The following is a 23,364-nucleotide window of genomic DNA, read 5'->3' as shown; positions in this document are numbered from 1 at the left end:
GATTTTGAAACAGAATTTAGTTTCAAATTCAAGCCAAAAGAAAAAAAATTAAAAACTTCAACAAAATTTAGATTACCAATCATGTAAGAGTATTGAATATTTATATAAATGCCACAAAATGCCACAAGAGAAGTTAGTCTTATAAGATTAAACATGAGGAGGTCTGAAATTATCCCATAAGAAAATTACCATTGGGGACATTTAATACAGGAGCCAGTAATAAAAGATGGAAAACGGTCAACCCCAACCATTCCATTGAGAACCAGACGAACCTATGGCATCAGTCCAATTTTCAGTGTCTTCTTTTTCCAAGCCCTTAAACTCATCATCAGTCTCCAACAAAAACCCTACCATCTTCAATCTACTATGTAATCCCCAACACCTCAAAACAACACTATCCCCACAACCCCTCTTTCTCAAATCCACTCCTCCCATTTCTCATCTCTTTATCAGGTCCCTAAAAACCCCACAATGTCGTATTTCTTCAACTCCAATCACTTCCCTCTTTACCGGCATAGTTGAAGAAATGGGTCAAATCAAACAACTCGGTTACACCCAACCCGACAGTTTCACCATGATAATCCAGGCTAAACTCATTCTTGATGACATCAACCTAGGCGACAGCATTTCTGTCAATGGTACTTGTTTGACTGTTGCTGATTTCGATACCCAAAAGTTGGAATTCAGTGTTGGATTGGCTCCTGAAACACTTAGAAAGACTTCTTTAATTGAATTGGAAAAAGGGTCTTTGGTTAATTTGGAAAGGGCTTTAAGACCTAGTACTAGAATGGGTGGTCATTTTGTGCAAGGACATGTTGATGGTACTGGTGAGATTGTTGAGCTTAAAACTGAAGGGGATTCTTTATGGGTTAAAGTGAAGACTGGGAAAGAAATTTTGAGGTATATTGTGCCTAAAGGATTTATTGCTGTGGATGGGACTAGTTTGACTGTAGTTGATGTGTTTGACGATGAGGAGTGTTTTAATTTTATGTTGGTGGCTTACACTCAGCAAAATGTGGTGATTCCAATGAAGAAAGTGGGACAGAAGGTTAATCTTGAGGTGGATATATTGGGAAAGTATGTGGAGAGGCTTCTTAGTAGTGGCTTTGTGGATTCCATCAAATCTTCATGATAAAGGTTGTTTCTTTGTGCTTCTTTTTGTATTTGTAACTTGCCTTGGCAAAATTGTATCTTGAATTTTGGAGTAGTTTCTTTCTAGGTTCTATCAGGTGTATTTCTGGATAATGTTTCAATAAATAAACAATTTGACCTTGACTTGAATCAAAGCAAAAGTATCTAAATCCTTACACTTGAATTTTGTAATTTCAGTAGCAGCTCATCAATGTGTCAAAAACTCAAGCAGTAAGTAGGAAAACATTACTTATGCTGATTGTACTGATGTAGTACTCTAAGCGGTTCGCTTGGTTTAAAACGCGTATGAAAAGAGAGCCACTTTTTGGTTGCACGCTAAGCTGCTAAGTTGGTACAAGTCGTTATAGTACTACTGAGTTGTGGAATCTTGTTCAGGAGTCAGATTGCTCATGCCGATTTTTTTTTTTTTGGGTAATGTGTAGGGTTATGGATCGCACTGTTAGCAGGTTAATTTAATTTATAGTTGTTTGATTGACGATATTATGATTGCGTTGCTAGCAGGTTTCAATCATCATTTGTCTCGATTAAGTTGTTTCAGTGTAGCTTATGAAAAGCATTTCCACTTAACTGCAAAGATGTGGTGGAAGGATGAATTTTGACATGTTGAGTTGTGTCCAAATACTCGGAGCATTTCAGAAATTCGGGAAAGAAAATCCAAACGTGTGTGATTTCTTGGTGTCTAACATGTTACATGTCTGATACAAATCTTAACTCTGTGTTAGGCAAGTTGCTGCATGGTGAGAATACATGCATACTTATGATTCAATGAGAAATCAGAAAATGTGTTGCTAATATATGGTTTTGCAAATTAGACTTTTATATCTTTGGTATTTCCATGATTTCCAGACTTTTCGTCTTTCATAGTCTTGGGATGTTCATCTGGGCTTATGTTTTAGTTGTCACAGTTGACGTTGATTTTGTGGTTCTAGGGAAGAGCTGGGGGGGGGGGGGGGGGGGAGGGGCGTGGTAGAGCTTAGCACATTGCTTTATCTCTTTGCGGATTTTATATCTGCAGGCTTCTATTTCTTTTGAATTTTCATAATCAGTAGGCAGTGGTCCTTGAATTTCTTGGAACAAAAGTATCTTTGTTGCAGCCAACTTTGAAATGAATTTCTTGAAGTGTCAACAATAGAACATCAAAGCCTTGGGGTTGGGTACTTCTGCTTTCCCCAACTACCAATAACTCATAAGCACCGTGTAAATTTAAAGGATGGTAAATAGAAAGTATGGTTAGTGCATCGGTTACAATTTATTTCTACTGTATAGAAGAGTGGGTTTAGAGGCAGGATCGTAGACCAAGGGCATTTTGGCAAATCTGACTTCATGGAAGGGCAAATCAGTAATTTCCCAGCTTAAAAAAAGGTGCTCACTAGACAGCACTAGAAACATCGTCTCACTTCCCAAATAATTCTTTGATCAAGGGTTTTTACTTCTCTTTTCATCGACTTCCGGTGCCTCTCTCTTGGGTGAGTTCTTCTTCTTCCTCCTCTTTGCTTCTTCTTCCTATTTCTTAATTAATGCTTTAATTCTGATTTTAATAAACTATTCTCTCTTTATCTTCACTGTTGTTTTTGGTTAGTTGAATATGGTTGTTGTTAATTTGCTATATATGAAGAAAATATTGAATTTTTAGAGGTTTTTTAGGTGTCTCTTTTGACCTTTTTACTGTTGTTTCTGGTTTAGCTGAATATGGTTGTTCGTTAATTGCTATTGATGAAGTAAAGATTGAACTTTTAGAGGTTTTTCTGATGGCTCTTATGACCTTTTGACCTTTTTTTTTTTGGTTAACTGAATATGGTTGTTTGTTAATTACTATATATGAAGAAAAGATTGAACTTTTAGAGGTTTTACTGATGTCTCTTTTTGACTTTTTGACTGTTCTTTTTGGTTAGATAAATATGGTTGTTGTTAATTTGCTATATATGAAGAAAAGATTGAATTTTTAGAGGTTTTTCTGATGGCTCTTTTGACTTTGTGACTGTTGTTTTTGGTTAGTTGAATATGGTTGTTTGTTAATTGCTATCTATGTATTAAAGATTGAATTTTTAGAGGTTTTTCTGATGTCTCTTTTGTCTTTTTGACTGTTATTTCTGGTTTAGCTGAGCTGCTGAGGTTGTTGTTAATTTTATGAGGAAAAGCTTGAATTTTTCTTCAGTGTATTGTATTGGTACATTATGCAGGCGGAAGTAATGAATGAGTTACAAGTGATCTATTTTTTCTATGCCTGGTAATTTGTAAAATGGGTAGACCATTAACTTTAAAAAAGGGAGCCTTTTTAAAAAAAAAAAAAAAAATTAATTCTGGAAAGAGGGGCTTTTCCACATTTTTTTTTGGTTTATTTGATATGCTAATGAGCTATTTCATTTTCATATCAGTTTAAAGTTCTTGATTTGTGGAAGCCTGAGGGTGTGGGTGTATGCACCCTTCCATTGAATTCCATGTAGTAAGGGGAGAATCTTTGAGTTTTGAAGTGAAATCTTGATGTGTTTAGAGTTGAATAATAATTATTTGAGTATTTTATGAACTTGGCATGGAGTTCTTCCGAGAGCTTTTGAATATTGTTGAATATGGGACATGTTGGAGCCCTTTATTGAATTTCAATAATGAATTGTGACAGTCTTTTAACTTTTAGTTCTTCTTCATTCATATTTAGATGCTTGAATCCACAAGTCAGTTGTTTTAGTTTTTGAAAGCTGGTTCAGAGTTTGCTTTTTTCTTTTCTACTATATAGAAGAGTGGGTTTGGAGGCAGGATCGTCGACATGCCTGTTTTGACATGTCAAGGGTATTTTGGTCCTTTCATGTTTTGTTTATTCAACGTGGCTTCAGAACCTACAGCCAACACACCGTTTAATTCATCTCAGAAGGGTTCTACACTTTTTCTTTTGGTTCTGATCAGATCTATCTCAGATTGATTATTCAGGTGAGCTACTCTCAAGTTTCTGGGAAAATCTTATGAAACATTCTTTTCTCTTTCTCCAGTTAATTCTTTTTTTTAATTTTAGGTTTTCTTGATTTCTGAAGCTGAGCATAATTCTTTGGTTTTTGGTTGTAGGTTCTCTGATATACTTCTCGGTGCTGATTATTATCTTCCATTTTTTATCTGAACAAAGAAAATTCTCTAGCCGGTTCCTACCCCAAGAGTTTTTTCTTATGGCTGAATGGGAAAATATTGAGGTATAACCGCTTGAATTTTTATTTTGTGGTAGGCATAACACATGTGAAAAATCTAATAATCGTTGATTAATTTGTTTTTTGAGGTATAACCCTTTTGGGGGTTTTGTTTGCTCAACTGTTTTGCACGCTAGATTGATAGATTCCTCATTATGCTTTTATAATCCTCCTTCTGCTCTCCTACATCTGTGTTTTCTCATTGTTGGGAAGGACTGAATATGGAGGCTATAAAGAAACAGGCGATTAAATTGAGGGAGCAAGTAGCTAAGCAATAACGGGTTTCGTTTTTATATACTTTCTCCTTTATACAATGATATATTTATTTTTTGAGTATTTTTGGTAGGAGAAGTGACAATGTAGCAAAGGTTCTCTTCTTGGTTATTTAACAAAATTAACTTAATGCTTTTACCAGTAATTAGGTCATCTATCTTACTTTTCAGGCTATTAATCCCACTTATTACAAACGGTTACATGGAATAGCTTTTATGTTAGGTGACTTGATAGTGTAAATTCTTCGGTGTAAAAAAGTTAAACTATTCAAGTAACTACATGCCAATATTTCATGGCACTTGCTTGGTTTTAATGCCCTGGAGAAGTTTGGCTCCTATGTCTTTTAAGGACTTGGCTTGAGAAATGATAGCAAGTGCACAAATGTTGTTTTCAGCCGAAGCATTCTCAGCACATGCTCGCAACTCTGTTTCACCTTATGGTCTCTAAAGTTGTCCCTTTTCACTTTCGTTCTTTTCTTGCTTTAGTGTGATCTTCATTAACGTTCATTAAGCTGAACATTGTGAGTACCACTTCCACCGCGAGCTGCTTATGCTCTCATTTTTGGATTTCCAGTCCCCAGAACACTCCGCTAATATCATCATTCTAATACATTAAGTTTGTAAAACTTTATGTATATGCATGTTAGTTACGAGTAACCTAAATTGGATGCCATTACGACAAAGATACCAGACTCCCAGCTAATTCTTAGCAATTATGAGGACTATTTTCATAGATTTCACAATTTTCTCCTTACAGGAAGTTCTTGATGCAGGCTAAACCTCAGAATGCTACCTTTTGGGAAGCTGCAATATCCTTTTTGAAACCTGATTGAAGAAAAACCAAGGATATATGTGACAGACGAGTCAAGTAAGTACTTTTCTCACCTAGATAATTCTGAATGATACTTATGCATTCTAGGTAGAGCATCCACCTGCTGCTTGCGTGCACCTTTCTATCTGCTTCTAATATTTTGCTTTTATGGCTGGACTTTGTAGTTGTTGCAAATCAAGAGTAGACTATATTCCCGTCTTTTATGAACATCTAATCACATTGAATGTATGCACCTCTTTCGATGTTATGGAATGGCGAGATTGCAACACATTAGAAATTGTTTCGACAAGAATACTCTAATGGAATGTTTTCAAACACTTTCAACGTCTAAATTATTTATTCATTCCATCAGTGAATCTTACTCTCGGATGATATTGTTGAAATGGTGTGGCACTTATTCTTAGATGATACTGATTGAAGTGGAGCAGCAGTGCCAATAGGAATGAAATTCAAATTAGTAGTTTTTGTCATTCTAACCTTATTATAAGCTTTCACTTTTGAGCATCTTGAAAGAGAAAATAAATCTAAACAAAACATGGATTCTCATTGACTACATCAAAAACAAAATCCTCAATTTCAAATACAGTGCAAGCAGAATGGAGTTTTCTTATCCACTATGGTGTACATATGCCAGGGGTAACCACATGTTCTGTATATTTCAGAGTGCAATGTCAATATTTGTAGATTGTTAGACATCTTTCAAGATGTAATATTAATATTTCAATGTGTTTTGCAGGGTACAAGACTTGCACTTCCATCTTGCAATAAAAAGCCGCAAGTCTGCGGAGTGATGTTTCCCCGGTATGACTCTTCTCTGATAATTTTCTTTGTGCCTGTCGTTTGGTATTAAGTTTCTTTAATTCTTCCTTTCGACCAATTTCCTTTTCTGATTTGTAGCCAACTTTTTCCTGTAAGAAATTTTATGTGCACAATATACACTATTCATTCCCTTCGTAGGGAGTTTTACTCTCTGCCTACGGATTCGATTCTGTTGAGCATTTATAACGAATGGAGTTACGATAAGCATTTACTTCAAGCAATTATTTTTTATTTGTTGTACCCTATCTGCTTTGTTTTTTTAATAAAATATGGTGTCTTTAATTCTTTGTTGTATTAACCACATTTTCTACCCAAATATTGGACAATTACTCCATTTTGAAACGACCATGGAGACTACATTTACCCATAAAGACAAATATACAATGTATGAAGCCCAAAGGATACCATGTCTTCTCTGTAGTGAGTCAAAGTATCCTTGCTTTTAATTGCATTCTTTATATTAATGTTTTGCAGCATGGTGAAAATCCATTTTCAGTGAAGACAACTGAAAATGATCAGGTGTTACTATGGTGTGAGTATGTGACATGCTTATGTATTATTCCTTAGTTCAAGTCATATTGTGGAAAGAATGATTAAAGCCCAAGTTTCCAAGAATCAATGTAAACTCAGTCTTCTGTCTCTGATTCGGTGTTGATTATATGTGGAGAAACCGTCTCAAAGGGGAAGTGTTGAGCTTCCATCTTCTCTTCTGATTATTCTGAAAGAGGAATCTGTTTAGAGGTTAATGACCTGTGTGGATAAACCATTTATCTTTTCCTAGTGTCGGATGTCTAATCATTTATTATTTGAAGGGCAGTCACTTAAAATTGTTAATCATGCCGTTTACTTTCATTTAAACCACGTGTTACAGTAGCACCAACTCTTCGGGCAAAGGAAGAAAGTAGCCTAGACAGTTCTGAGTTGAACAAGGTATGCTGCAACAACCTGTAAGACAAAGCTAATTAATAGCATGATGCAGATAATGATACAGGCTTGCAACAGCAAGAGGTATGGTAAAAAGATGAAGTACCTTGAGGCTCTGGATTGATTGTTGGAGAGGCATAGAGGCATAGTCAGTAAGTTATGTCTTTTTCTTGCATATATTTGTAAAGAAACTAGCTAGATTATATCCATATTGTATGGGAAAATCTTCTGATTATGATTATTTTTCAATTCAGTACAAAGTATTATGTCTGTCGAAATGAAATACGCTGCAATGCGAGGTGTTGGGCCCGTGCTTGCACGGGCTAAGCCCATCTAGTCTATTTAATATTTATTGGCTTGAAGCTTTTAACATATGTTAAGCTGGTAGTAGACCTCTCTTTGAGTGCTTGCTATTGCATATGTAGAACTTCATGTAGTGTAAGACTCAAAAAGTGAATAGGTCCCAATAACAATTGTGTAACCACGAATGGGTGTGTTATAGCGAGATAGTGGGGATTTCTTTACCCTCAAAAGTGATTCTGGGTTCCAGTAGGCGTTACTCGCGTGAATCCAAGTTAATTAGGCAAGTGAGTTTCGGGTACCAGATGATTGCAACAGCATCAACGACATACTCAGTGAAATCTCACAACTCACAAAGCAGGGTCTGGACTCTGGAGAGGGTAGGCCATACGCAGACTTTACCCCTATCTTGGGAGGTAGAGAGGCTGCTTCCGGTAGAAGCTCGGCACAAGGGCAAGCAATGTAAAGCGGTATAAAAAGTCATGGAAAATTATTATAAAAGCATGATAAAGATGTTTGAAAAAAAGGAGTCTGTAACTATTACAAATTAATAAAATAATTGAACCGTAAGAAATAGCAAATAATATCAGAAATGGAGCTACAAGAATCATACTACGACTCTTTGGGTAACAGATGATTAAACTTTTAAAAAAGAACTGCTTAAGTTTTGAAGTGATGGTGGAGGGCTACTTGCTGATAGGAACTGGAGAGACTGACATAATCTTTATCTTTAGAGACATCTTTCATCCTATTGGTCCCCAAGTTGGAATCTTTTTTGTATTGCCTTTTGGCCCTAACTTTTTTAAATGAATAGTGGTAATAAAATGACTGAAGATATATGCCAAAGTAATCGTAACGTGCGTCATGAATGACGTTTCATTTTCTACTAATTAGTCAAACTTCGGTAAATGTGTTTCATGTCATCAATCACCATGTCAATGGTGGCTAGACGAAAGCTGATTCTTAGAAGCGTTTGGCTATTGGGAATACTTCTCCGTTTGCCCCATAGTATCCTTTTTCCAACACTAAAAAAGATGCTAACATGATTGTCGTTTGATGTAACTCTTCTTTCTTTCGTTTACTTTAGGCCATGCAAAGCGAATATATTCCTACTATTAAGAAGAGCCGGTTGGGCTCTTCTTTCTCGTCGTCCGTTTTTCAATATTAAAAAAAAATTGTGGGCCTGTTTCCAATTTAATAAAAAAAACCGTTTCCAATTTAATAAAAAAAATTGTGGGCCCGTTTTTAATTTAATAAAAACAAATATGGGCCCCATATATATTAAACAATAACTAATATTAAAAAAAATTGTGGGCCCCATATATATTAAATAACAACTAATATTAAAAAATCATGGCCCCATATTAAACACCAACCAGTATTAAAAACAAAAGTGGAACCCACCACATCCAAACTCACGGGAAAAAAAAGTGGATCCCATATTAACAAAATCAAACAATATTAAAAAAAAAAGTGAATCCCATATTAAAAAAATAAACAATGTTAAAAAAAAAGTGCTTAGAAAATCAAACAATTAAATCAATAATGATGGATTCATTGTCACATGCGTATCAACCCATTAGTGGGAGCAAATGAAATTATTGTACAGCAACATACTTAAAATACTTATATATTAAAATAAGATAGAATTTAATTACTTTTTCATTTTTTCCTTACTCTAATAAATGTGAAAAGAGATTAATGTCATAAAAGAAAAAATAATATTAAATGGAGATTAAATAATTAAAAAGGTAAATTAGCGAAATTATAATTCTAATTGACGTTTCCTTAAAAAGTCGTGTAAAAAATAATATGACAAGTAAAATGAGTTAAACAAAAAATATTTAATAAAAATTAAAAAATAGAAGTTTTTCATGGCCCCATATTAAACACCAACCAGTATAAAAAAATGTGAGCCCCATATTAAACACCAACCAGTATTTAAAAAAAAGTGGAACCCACCACATCCAAACTCACGGGAAAAAAAAGTGAACCCCATATTAACAAAATCAAGCAATATTAAAAAAAAAAAAGTGAATCCCATATTAAAAAAACAAACAACGTTAAAAAAAAGTGCTTAGAAAATCAAACAATTAAATCAATAATGATGGATTCATTGCCACATGCGTATCAACCCATTAGTGGGAGCAAATGAAATTATTGTACAACAACATACTTAAAATACTTATATATTAAAATAAGATAGAATTTAATTACTTTTTCATTTTTTCCTTACTCTAATAAATGTGAAAAGAAAAAATAAGATAGAATTTAATTACTTTTTCATTTTTTCCTTACTCTAATAAATGAGATTAATGTCATAAAAGAAAAAATAATATTAAATGGAGATCAAATAATTAATAAGGTAAATTAGTGAAATTCTAATTCTAATTGACGTTTCCTTAAAAAACCGTGTACAAAACAACATGACAAGTAAAATGAGTTACACAAAAAATATTTACTAAAAATTAAAAAATAGAAGTTCTTCATTTAAATAGAAAATCAAATTTCTACTTTGTTTCATTTTAAACATGTAAAATTAATATAATAATTTAAATTAGAATTATCCAAATCAAAATTTGATAAAAAAATTATATGTATTACTTTACTATTACTACTATATAGAAGAGTCGGTTTATAGAGGCAAGATCATCGTCCGTGTTCGGTCCTACTTTTTTATTTAAGGGCAAAAAAATGACGTTTTATACTTTATATTACCAAATCTTCTAAAAAGTAGATAGAAATACTTTATTATATTTCTATTTTTCTACAAGTAAAATGAGCTAAACCGAGAATATTTACCAAAAATTAAAAAATAGCATTTCTTCGTTTAAATAGAAAATCAATTTCTACTTTGTTTCATTTTAAACATGTAAAATTAATTTAATAATTTGAATTAGAATTATCCAAATCAAAATTTAATAAAAAATAATAAGTATTTTACACCTTTAAATTAATCGAATTAAAATTGAAAGTATCAACTCATGCTTAAATATTATTATTATTTTATCTCAAAGAGAGGAAAATAGTTTTCTTTTAAACAAGTATTCTCTTTTAATATATATATATCTACACACAACTACATATACATAGATACACTATAATCTGAGGTGTTGGGCCCGTGCGCAGCACGGGCATAGGCCATCTAGTACTTGAAATATATGTATGGTTGAACAACTCCTAAAAAGTGTTTGCATGTACAAAGTTTGCGCACGGGCATAGGCCATCTGGTCCTTAAAATATATGTATGGTTGAACAACTCCTAAAAAGTGCTTGCATGTACAAAGTTCAGATCCATTATCACGAAAGTTGTAATAAGTGCGACGGTACCTTATATAGTAACTGACTTAAAATTTAGGATTTGTCTCTTAAAATTTTAAAACGTTTACAAAATGTTGTATAACTTAATCGATAGACAAGTTGGTTGCGTATCTTGATTGAGGAAGGATGTTCAAAGGCTTACGCATGAACTCTGGAGTGGAGATCTCGACAAGTGGAAAATAAGATAAAATAACCAAATAAAGCATCAATCGAACTGGTTATATATATATATATATATATTTATTTGTACTTCACACTAAAAATGGGATAATTCCGGAGAAATGGAGTAGTCTTTTTAGTCCTATATAAAACCTATATTGACACGTTACTCAACTTAGAATCCTAAACGACGTAACAAATAAATTGGAGAAGAAATAGGAACAGAACTTCTATACAAAATAATATCTCATCTGTTTCTGTTCTCACAAACAATATAGCAACATAGGCAATCAGAACTATTCAAAATAATTAATGCATGAAAATACGTTTAGTATAAAAATTATATATTTATAGAGTTTGTGATATTAGTTAAAGAAAATTTGTGCATAGTTTTGTGTTCCGTTTTTTTTTTATTTTTTTTTTTAATATTACATAGGGGGTAGGGAAAGGGGAAATGGGGAAGGGGATTATAATGTGGGGATTCGAACCCTCACCAACAAGGTGAAAGTTGAGGTAGCCAATCAACTGAGCTACTAAGATCCTTACTATTTTTGTGTTCAGTTATTTTTCATCAAACATAACTTATTTCGATAAGTTATTGCAATGAAGTGTTTGGCTTTATCATATCCTGGATCTTAATTACATTTTTTTGCACGGATTGCCCTTCTTTTGGGGTGGTCTTTAAATTTTACCCCTCATATTTGTGGTCTTTAAGTTTTGCCCTTCGCTTGGATACCTGAAGTTCTGGGTTCGAACCCCCGCTCAGGCATAAAATAAAAAAATAATTTCGCAAGACAGGGCTGGGGGGAGTGTATGCCGGATCCGGCATACAATCCTTAAGGAAAAACTAAAGTTATGCCGGAGGGGGTAGACTTTGCCTTGAGGAATATATTTTATTTTATTTTACTTTTCAAGGTAAACTTTTAGTTATGTCTTAAGGAAAAATTTCGCCTTATGGGGCATACTTTTAGTTATGCCTTAACTAAAAGTGTGCCCCATAAGACATAACTAAAAGTATGCCCATAAGGCAGAACTTTTCCTTAAGGCATAACTAAAAGTTTGCCTTATAAGGCAAAGTCTACGCCTTAAGGAAAAGTTCTGCCTTATGGTGCATACTTTTGGTTATGGCTTAATTATAAGTCTGCCCCATAAGGCATAGTTCCTTAAGGAAAAGTTTTGCCCCATAAGGCATAACTAAACTATGCCTTGAGGAAAAGTTATGCCCCCTCCGACATAACTTTAGTTTTTCCTTAAGGACTTTATTTCGGATCCGACATACACTCCCCCAGCCCTACCTTGCGAAATTATTTTTTTATTTTATGCCTAAGCGGGGATCGAACCCAGAACCTCAGGTATCCAAGCGAAGGGCAAAACTTAAAGACTACAAATATGAGGGCAAAATTTAAATACAACAAATATGAGGGGCAAAATTTAAAGACCGCCCCAAAAGAAGGGCAATTCTGCGAATTGCCCTCTTAATTATGATGTATAACATTAAAGGGCAGCCCGGTGCACTAAGCTCCTGCTATGCGCGGGATCTAGGGAAAGGCCGGACCACAAGGGTCTAATGATATATAACATTATTTAAGATAAACTAATACAGTATCTGACAGACAACATCTTCCAAGTTATTTTCTTGGTCAACCGCATCTCCATTATTTAGGGTAAAATTCACAAATAAACACTTTTCAATTCCTAATATCAGAAATAATAATTGTCATGAAATTTCAAGTTCCACAAGTAAATTCTAAAATATTACTATAAAATCTCATAAATAAATCGAATTCGAAACTCCATAATAATACTTATTTTTCAAAATAAAAGTGGTCATTAAAACTTATTTCTATCATAGTCTCTAAGCAGCTACAAAATCTGTCGACTTGGAAATTTGGCCCACCAAATATAGCTTTCATGCCCAATTACTAATCACATAATTCAATCTTTAATAATAAAATTGACGAAAAGAGTGGTTAACGAGGAAGTGGACGTGCCACGTGGCATGATTCGACTTGGCCAATTATACTTGGCTGTATAACTATAAACCTCACAAATTATATCCAGCCAAAATGGGTCCACACTCTTATTCGTCTTAGTCTGACAATAAATATGATTTTAGCTCAAGTATTTTTAAATCATTTTTGTATTTTGACATGTTATAAATGGATTGCTTTCAAATTATTCAATTCACTTATTATAAATAATTATCTATAGTTATCTTTTACGTTGGAAATTTGATAGCGTAAAAGTTTTGATACATTATCAATACATAAAAATTAAACTCTATCGATATAGTGTTTAAAGCAGAGAAAATGATTTCTATGACCACTTGCAATTCAAAATTTTTTTTAAAAAAAATTACGAAGATTTCATGTGTTTTATTTACACATCTCTTATGTTACTTTTTAGTTATATCCTTCTAAAAAGATCATATAACTAAGATAACATCTATAATTGACAATAGCTCCAAAACTCTAGTTGGCATTACTTGAGTTGGCTATTGGACGAATGAAAGTCCCCTTCTCCTTCTTTGGGTGTTTTCCCCCATTAATTTTGTACTTGTTATGATTTAGCTGATTCTGAATTACTTGGCGTAGAATAGCCTTTGGATTTGCCAAAGAAAGAGTAGAGTACATTTGAATTCCTGGTAAGTATTTAGAAGCTTAGGTTTTCCCAATAAATAAATAAATAAAATTTATATATACATTGAAAGGAAATGGAGACGCAGGAGGACATTACAAGGTCAATATGAAAAATCAACTTGCCACCAATAAAGTGAAGCTTCACTAGTCAACTTGCTACCCTTTTCGTCCACTTTTACTTGTCCTAAAAATACATATCTATTTTTACTTATCTGATTTGAAAAATCAAGACAGAATTTATTACTTAGTTTCTAATTCATCCTTATTAATCAACTATAATCATTTCTCAATCCATTTCCCAAAATATTGAATTTATTATATTCAAAAGGTGATATAGTGAAATCAAACATAAACAAGTAAAAATGGGGCAGAGGCCAGAGAGTATCATATACTCCCTCCGTTTCAATTTATGTGAACTCATTTGACTGGACACGACATTTAAGAAAGAGTGAAGACTTTTGAAACTTATGGTTCAAAATAAGTCTTGAATATTTGTGTGACTGTAAATCATTTCGTAAAGTGAATTTGTTTCCAAATTAGGAAAGAGGTCATTCATTTTGGCACAGACTAAAAAGAAAATAAGTTCACATAAATTAAAACAGGGAGAGTATAAAGAAACTCAAAGGAACTAGTATTCGAGTATTACATGATTACATCTAAGATTGGATATGCTATAGTATGTTATTATACTAGGGTCTTTCTCCATATCAAAATAATTTAACAATTCTTTTTATTTTATTTGTATAATAGATTTTTTGATAATTATTTATTTATTTATTTACATCTGTCTTGGTCCGCCTTGCAACCAGCTGCCTACATTATCTCAATTTTTGTGTGATAGCAATAGGTCGGAGAAAACATGAATGGAATGAAAAGTTAGATTTTGTGAATTATGACATGTCAACTTTCCATGGAGTAATAAGTGGTTGTAAACTTGCGAGCTCTCCGCCAAAAGACAGGACATGAAAACACAACAAAGATTGTCGTGGACTGATGTGATGCACACACTTGTTTTCATTTGTTTGCCTCTAACTTTAAAATATCCGCCTATCACCTTCGACCTCCACAAGCTTTGTCTCTGAGAAAATCCAACCTGCCACTCTAAATGCGTCACGAAACAACCGGAAAATACACGAGATATTTAGTGTCGAATTCATTATATTTTTAAAATAATGGCTTCAGATTCATTAGCATTGTAATTTCGTCGATTTTTTACATATAAATTTGTGTCTCAAGTTGAAAGTTTAGATGAACTAGATGTAGACATGGGCGAAGCCACCTTAGGCGAAAGGTGGTCAGGTGCACATCCTTCGCCGGAAATTACGTGGTGTACATAGAGTAAATCTTAGGTATTATGTGTATATATTTAATTTTGCACACCCTTAACACAAGTGAGAAGAAAATTTGCACACCTTTCGTCAAAATCCTAGCTCCGCCACTAGATGTAGATGATACAATATTAGATTAGTCTCTCTATTTACACCACATAAAGAAAAAATATTCTTAAAAGTTGTACAAATAAAAGTGAAAATATATGATGTCTACTCTCATCAAATGATAGAAGTTTATATACATAACAGATATTTTACATTAATTGGTTTAATGGAATTACAATATGCTATATTAAGTTTTTTCCCTCGATTTTGCTAACAATATTCACCACAAGCCAGGTTATAGTTCAACTAGTAATATCACAGATAAGAATTCTTTCACGCAAGCCATCGAGATGAAGACAAAATTGCCATTTCGAGAATTATTCATGTATGTAACCATATTGAAGGAATTAAACTCGGAGATTTATGCGGAATAATACATACCTTCTTCTTTAGGATCGATGTGTGTTACTACCACCAATTGCCGAACGGTTTCTTACAAGATCACTTGTGGAGTCTTGTAAATTGTTCACAACAATCACACTCTATTCTCAAGGATGTTTTCTCTCTTCTTTTTGTTGTGTCAAGAGAATGACTAAAACACTCCCTTTTATAGGTAAGAAAATGTGATAGTCAAGAGAATGACTAAAACAGGTAAGAAAATGTGATCTTCTTCATTCAAGAGATACATTCCCTCAATGTGACATAACTCCAATTCCATTAAGAGTTTCACAACTGTTGTTCTTTTACTACATGGAGTTGTGTGGTGGAGTCATAACGTAACTTCATGAATGAAGATAAGTTATGTTCATCCCATATTGGGTGTACCGATTCTAACATCTCCCATTCACACATAATGGGATAAATCACATAAATCCTTTTTCGAAAGTAAACATCTTTTTAGATTTCCATACATAGTGTGTTGTCGTGACCGCTTGGACACTAATTTTGGGAGCTCTTAAACTAGAAATTTGTATGGCTGAAAATCATTTCATTAAAGGTAAAAGGGGAACTTTCAAGTTAAATTATTTTTAAATATAGAAATGTATCATTTTTTTTGGGACAGACTAAAAAGGAAAGTGTATCACATAAATTGGGACAGAGGTAGTATGATTTTGTGATTCAAGGGAAGGGGGGAAAAGAAAGAAAAGGAAAAGCTTAGCACATTGCTTTACCTCTTTGCTCTTTTTATATCTGCAGGCTTCTGTTTCTTTTGGAATTTTAGAATCAGCAGGCAGTGGTCTTTGAATTTCTTGGAACAGAAGTATCTTTCACTACAACATAAGGCATCTATGGCTACGAAACACATTGTAGCTAAATATGAAAAAATTTGTGGCTAAACACTTTAGCCACAATATTTTTTTCCGTAGCATCCGTAGCAAAATGTAGCGTAGCTAAAAGTTAACTACGGACTTTACATGATCCGTGGCTGAGGACTAATACTTATTGCTACGAATATTTTTTTGTGTTGTAGCTGTGAGTGTAAAATATTCTTGCCACGGAAAATATATTTATAGCAAATAATTATATCCTTTTGCCACGACAATTAAAACTCGTAGCAATATTTATATAGTAGCTACAATGTGTTCTTTTGTGGCAAAATTTTTAGTTTATTTGCCATGAAAATACAAATTTGGTGGCTATTTTTGATACTTTAGTCTCGTGGCAATAATATTGTATTTAGCTACAAGTTCAAGAATCTATAGCTATAAATTGAAGTATTTGCCACAAATATTTTTAAATGTAACTAAGAATCCATTTTTTTTGCCATGAAATGTATAAATTATAGCTAAATGTTTTCTTCATATGCCACGAAAAGTAAAAATGTGTGGCCCTATTTTTGGTGATTATATATATAATAATTAGCTACGAACTAAAAAAATTCATCGCTACAAATTAAAGAATAACCCACAAGCAATGTTAATTAGAAGAATTCCTCTATACAAATGAAAAAAATTGTATTCCAGAGTAAGTTTCAATTTACATATAGAGTAAGTTTCAATTTACATATAGTTAGTTACATATCTAAAATTTCAAACATTCACAATACATAATTCTTCTATGACACCAATTACAATAGTAGTATCTTGCTTGAGACTCAAAGCCGCACAACCTTCTGATTTCGCTCCTCCCACGCAGCCTCCAATCTTACTTTGATCAATATCTACCCTCTAGTTTGTCATTGCTTCTGCTATAGTAATTCCATAAATGTACTTGTTAATTTTGATAAAGTAAATTAATATCAGAAACATAAATTAAATGATTATATAAGTATATGTAACAGTCGATCATATATTATGACAAATACATGAATGAACTTCTCATGAAAACTCCTCATGTATTTTCATAATGAAACTCTCACTAATCTTAAAATTGATAGAAAAACTCCAGATATCAGAATACATTTCAATCGTTACCACTTGATAAATTGTGAATATTAAGTAGAAAAATCAATAACCACCTACCTTGGAGAAAGATCAAGACAATTCTATCAAAAGCGATCAATAGCATCTCCTTAATCGCATTTCAAAACCTTCAACCAAAAAAAATAATGTATTATTGGTATACCAATCTTACAAAGGAACATAAATTTTCAAACTTTTCTCTTCTCTATTAATAACTAAGAGGAAGAATAAAAATGCTTCTACCGAATCCAACAAAAGTTACAAATGAAAGTTGAAGTATACATTAAAATCAATAAAGAGGATGAGAGAAAGTAACCAATAAATAGATCTGCATGAAAAGAAAATAGACAAAGAAAAAAGACCTGCTTCAAATTTATGATAGACCATTTATGGAGATCTTGCTGATGTAAATTTAATACAGAGGAACCATCACTTAAAATATATGCAATACTTTTGCCCTTCCATTCTAAAAAAAAAAATTGATTAGTCATTTACCCAACTCCATTACATAACACCAGAAAACCCCTTATGATTTTTTGATATGGAATAAGATTTGGGGTGGAATTGACAAAGGGAATAAGGAACCGTAGAGGGGTGTGACGGCTGGAGGTAAAAAAATATGAGGATTAGGTTTTGGATTTTTAGCTTTAGTTAATTGCCATTCTTTTCTTGTTTTATATATGTCTTCTATTTTTTTTTTACTTCTTTATATGCAAATACGATAATGTAAATAAGATAACAACAATGACAATTAAGTATACCTATAAAAAAACAAAAAGAATCATAACTACATTAAGCAGGACAAAATAAATTAATTATTTGAAACATATGTGCCTTTATAAATGATATTAAATTAGGTATTTTAACAACACGTTGTTTCTTTAGGTATTTAACAACACATTGTTTCTTGAAAATATATTAATTAATAATCATATATTTGTAACTGATATTGTAACAAATAATTGATATATACTTTTTAAATTAATAATATTATAATTTTAATTAATTTTAAAAATTAAAAACAGACTTTTTTGTGAGAACATCATGGATTGGATGTTTGACAAAAAAATTAATATTTATAAAAATAATTCCTTAACATTATTCAAATGTTTGACCAAAAAAAATATATCAACTGTAAGTGAAAAATAAACATTATGGAATGTGAAATAACAAGTCAATAATACTAAAGCAAATAAAGTAAAATCGAAAACATAACCTAAATTCAAAATCCAATAGAAAAAGCTTAACATAATACTCTTAAGTCAAATTCAACATAACATAAGTAAGTTCTAACGTAAAGGAGAAATATAAGTATATAACTTTATTTACGACGAAATTCTGTTTTAATAACATCACTCATTATATACCAAGTTTGTTAATGAACATTCCTTCTAATGTTAAGAGGTGTAGTTTCAAAAATTAGAATAATAGCACAGAGCACCCCCCCCCCCCCCCCCCCCCCTCCTCCGAGAATTGGAGAGTGTAGTTACATCCTCTCAATTACGCTCAATTCCTACCTAACCATGAAATTACTTGGTCAAACAAAAATGTCAAGTACTGTGTAATTACACCTAATTACACTCAATTCCAATTACCTGGTGGCTTTCTAAACAGGCTCTAGATCTGTCATTTACTGTGCAATTTGTAGATAGTGTAGACGGATATGAAAAGCCAAGAAAGATAAAAATGGGGTGAAAACGTTGTGCAAAATTATTACTATTAATGTGGAAGATAAAAGAAGAGAATAGTGATCCAACTTTCAATTATATGACTTTCCACTTTTAGTATTATATGATTAATAAACTATTAAAGTAGTAATGGACCAATTTTTTTTTATGTCTAGATTAAATTAGTAAAGCCCCAAACCATTATAAACATAGTTGTTTAAATTCTTTATAATTTGTTACTTAAATTATTAATTTGATAAATTTCTATTGTTAATTTAATTATATTTGAAACTTATAGATAATACTTATTTAATAAGTATATTATAATATAATCGTTTTGTTAATGGACTTACATATTCAACCACATTAAATTTTTCATTGTTAGTGTAACTAGGTATAAGAAAACATATTCTTATAGTTTACATAATTAGAAAATTATAGTCTATATGGTGAAAACAATATTGTCTACAAACAATTATTATATATAATATTGTTAGCAACGACATTTATTTTTAAAATATTAGCGTCAAATTAGCGATAGATTTCATAATTAAATTATATCTTTCTTTAAAAACTATTTTCATCTTAAATAATATTGCTAGTTTGTTATATGCTCATTTGTCAATTATATTAAAATTCTTATCTTTTTCGTGCTTTAATTAGATTCCTGAATAACTATCAAGTTATTAAAATAGCCTTAACCCCTTAATTTGACAACTTTTATTTATTTAAAGTAGATACAACAGTGATAAACAAACATACAAGAACATAGTAGTATGAATCTAATAACACTTTCTATTGTCCAAATTAAACAAATATAGTATGTTATACAGTGCAATTATACAAGATTATAGTTGTTTAACCTCTATATATATTTAGTTATTCACACGTTATTAGATAAGGTTGATGTTTTTTTAATTATAATATTGATATTACCAAAACTGATGTCATCTTAGCTAATGATACTATTGAAGACATCGAATCAAAACTTGGAACTGATGATTATAGCTATTAATTCAAGTGTTCAACGATTTATTAGTACTCAAAGCAAAAATATTTATTTAGCTATGATATTTTATTTTAAATAATTTTTTGTGGCTAAAAATTATTATTGCTACAAAAAGTTTCAACTCGTGGCAAAAATTGATAATTAGCTACGAAGTTTTATTACAACAAGAAAGTTTGTGCCTATATCATTGGACTATTGCCATAATTTTTTTATAACTTGAAGCAAAAATACTTATTTATCTACAATGTTTTGTTCCAAATAATTTATTGTGGCTAAAAAGTTACTATTACTACAGTAAATTTCAATTCGTGGCAAAAATTAATAATTAGCTACGAAATTTTATTATAGCTAAAGTTTTGCGGCTATATCATTTAACTATTGCCACAATTTCTTATATCTTGAAGCTAAAATATTTATTTAGCTACAACATTTTGTTTCAAATAATTTATGTGGCTAAAAGGTTAACTATTGCTACAGTAGTTTAAGCTCGTGGAAAAAAGTGATAATTTAGCTACAGAACTTTTTCATAGCAATAAAGTTGTAGTCATTTAGGTGTTTATTGCCACGATTGTTAGCAAATATAGCAAAAATGAGAAATTAGCTTTGTCAATTTAATTTCGTGGCTAAATTTTTTAACAAATTTGTAGATAGCCACGAAATTTTAAATTTTGTGGCTATTATTAGGTATTAGCCACGGTTTTTAAATTCATAGCTAAGATTTCGTAGCTATAGATGTCTTATGTTGTAGTGTTTGTTGCAGGTCACTTTGAAATAAATTTCTTGAAGTGTCAACATTAGAACATCAAAGCCTGGAGGTTGGGTACTTCTGCCTTCCCCTAGTTCCACAACTACCAATAAATTCAAAGGATGGTAAATAGCAAGTATGGTTAATGCATCGGTTACAATTTATCTATTTAATATTTATTGGCTTGAATCTTTTCACATATGTTACTGCTGGTAGTAGACCTCTCTTTGAGTGCTTGCTATTGCATATGTAGAACTTCATGTAGCGTAAGACTCAAAGTGAACAGGTCCCAATAACAATTGTGTAACCATGGATGGGTGTGTTATGGCGAGATAGTTGGGTTTTCTTTACCCTCAGAAGCGATTTTGGGTTTCCAGTAGGCCTTACTCGCGTGAATTCAGATTAATTTGGTAAGTGAATTTTGGGTGCCAGATGAAATCTCACAAAGTGGGGTCTGGAGAGGGTAGAATGTATCCAGACCGTACCCTTACCTTGGAGGCAGTGAGGCTGCTTCCGGTAGACTCTCAGTACAAGGACACAATGTAAAACGGTATAAAAAGTCATGAAAAATTACTATGAAAGCATGATAAAGAAATCTGGAAAAGAAGTAATAACTATCACAAATTAATAAAATAATCAAAGTACAAGAAATAATAAATAGTATCATAAATCGGACAAGAAACTACAATAATAATACTACGAGTCTTTCGGTACCAGATGATTAACTTTAAAAAAAGAACTGCTTAAGTTTTGAAGTGATGGTAGAGGGCTACTTGCTGATAGGAACTGGAGAGACAGACATAATCTTCTTATCTCTGGAGACATCTTTCATCCTATTGGTCCCCAAGTTGAAATCCTTTTTGTATTGCCTTTTGATCATAACTTTTTTAAATGAATAGTGATAATAAAATGACTGAAGATATATGCCAATATAATCGTTTGGTGCCTCATGAATGACGTTTCATTTTCTATTAATTAGTCAAACTTTAGTAAACATGTTTCATGTGATCATGTCAATGGTGATTGGACGAAAGTTAATTCTAAGAAGCGTTTAGCTATTGAGGGTACTCCGTTTGCCCCATATTTTTTTTTTCACACTAAAAAAGATGCTCACCATGATTGCTGTGGCCTGTGTGCTGTAATTGTTATTCCTGTCTTTTATTTTAGGCCATGCAAAGCGGATATACTTAAAACATATATATGGTGAACAACTCCTAAAAAGTGTGTGCATATACAAAGTTCAGATCCATTATCACGAAATTGTAATAGGTGCTACGGTATCTTATATATTTACGTACTGACTCAAATTTAGGATTTGTCTTTTAAAATTTAAAGAGGTTTACTTATAGATACTCAATACGTGACTTGATATTATTAAAATTTCTTACACTAATGATGTATAACTTAATCGATAGAGAAGTTGGTTGCGTATCTTGATTGAGGAAGGATGCTCAAAGGCTTACGCATGAACTACGGAGTGGAGATCTCGACAACTGGAAAATAAGATAAAATAACCAAATAATATTTATTTGTACTTCACATTAGAAATGGGATAATTCCAGAGAAATAGTCTCTTTAGTCCTATTTAAAAACTATATTCATACACGTTACTCAACTTAGAATCCTAAACTACGTAACAAATAAATTGGAGAAGAAATTGGAACAGAACTTCCATACAACATAATATCTCATATGTTTCTTTTTCTCATAAACAATATAGCAACATAGACAATCAGAAGTCAGAATTACTTAAAATAATTAATCTATGAATATACTTTTAGTATAAAATTATAGAATTGTAGAGTTCGTGATATTGGTTAAAGAAAATTTCTGCATAGTTTTGTGTTCTGTTATTTTTCAGCAAACTAACTTTTTTCGATAAGTTATTGCAATGAAGTGTTTGGCATTATCATAACCCGGATTTCAATAAGATAAGATATACTCCCTCCGTTCACTTTTACTTGTCTACTTTTGACTTTACACGCTATTTAAAAATTAATAAGTGAAGCATCTATTTTACTATAATACCCATTTAATTGGTGTATAATTGTATTGAAGTTGGCAAAATGAATGAGTAATAAATGATAAGGGTAAAACAGGGAAAACAAATTATTTTTCTCTTAATATGCGAAAGTGGACAAGTAAAAATGAAAATTTATTTTTGAAATAGTGAACAAATAAAAGAGAATGGAGGGAGGATAACATTATTTAAGATACTAGTTGCAGGAGAGGAGGCCTGTGCTAAACTCATTATGTAAGAGTAATAACTTTAATTAAAAAAGTATAACTTTTGTCATATTTTCCTTGCATAATTAATTTATGTAGTGTATAAGTCTTTACAATTATTAGAATTTCTTACTGACATAATTTCTTTTCATTAAAGTTGGTGAAGCGATAAGTTCTCTTCCATCCTTAACTAGAAGTATAGAATTCGAGCCTTGGATATGGAATCATTTTTGGTAGAAAGTGCTTTACTTCCAAAGTAGAGATTTTCTGGCGCGAATTCAAATTAATCCGGCCCCAAAGCGGGTATCGTACACCAAATGAGAAATTAACCTAAACAAAAAATTTAGAAGA

At 32.0% G+C, this 23,364-nt stretch overlaps 1 protein-coding gene across 15 annotated transcripts; it reads left to right on the top strand.

Annotated features, from left to right (window-relative positions):
* Nucleotides 1-204: 204 nt before the first annotated feature.
* Nucleotides 205-7,543, top strand: LOC132616501 (riboflavin synthase-like). 15 transcript variants are annotated; one of them, XR_009573218.1, is made up of 8 exons: nt 205-1,137; nt 1,230-1,257; nt 2,557-2,618; nt 3,884-4,074; nt 4,207-4,328; nt 5,368-5,462; nt 6,163-6,227; nt 6,720-7,543. XR_009573218.1 is itself a non-coding variant. In XM_060330936.1 (2 exons), the coding sequence occupies exon 1, from the start codon at nt 275-277 to the stop codon at nt 1,130-1,132; it is 858 nt and encodes a 285-aa protein (XP_060186919.1). In that variant the 5' UTR covers nt 205-274; the 3' UTR covers nt 1,133-1,137; nt 1,330-2,071. The 15 variants fall into 15 exon arrangements, 2 of the variants coding, with proteins under 2 accessions (XP_060186919.1, XP_060186920.1); XR_009573216.1 differs by having other exon boundaries at nt 1,220-1,257; XR_009573215.1 differs by having other exon boundaries at nt 1,220-1,257; nt 3,806-4,074.
* Nucleotides 7,544-23,364: the final 15,821 nt, after the last annotated feature.

This window comes from Lycium barbarum, chromosome 11 (genome assembly GCF_019175385.1).
Source record: "Lycium barbarum isolate Lr01 chromosome 11, ASM1917538v2, whole genome shotgun sequence".
Taxonomy (NCBI): domain Eukaryota; kingdom Viridiplantae; phylum Streptophyta; class Magnoliopsida; order Solanales; family Solanaceae; genus Lycium; species Lycium barbarum.
Note: the sequence above shows the minus strand (reverse complement) of the source record. Positions and strands in the feature narration are given on the sequence as shown.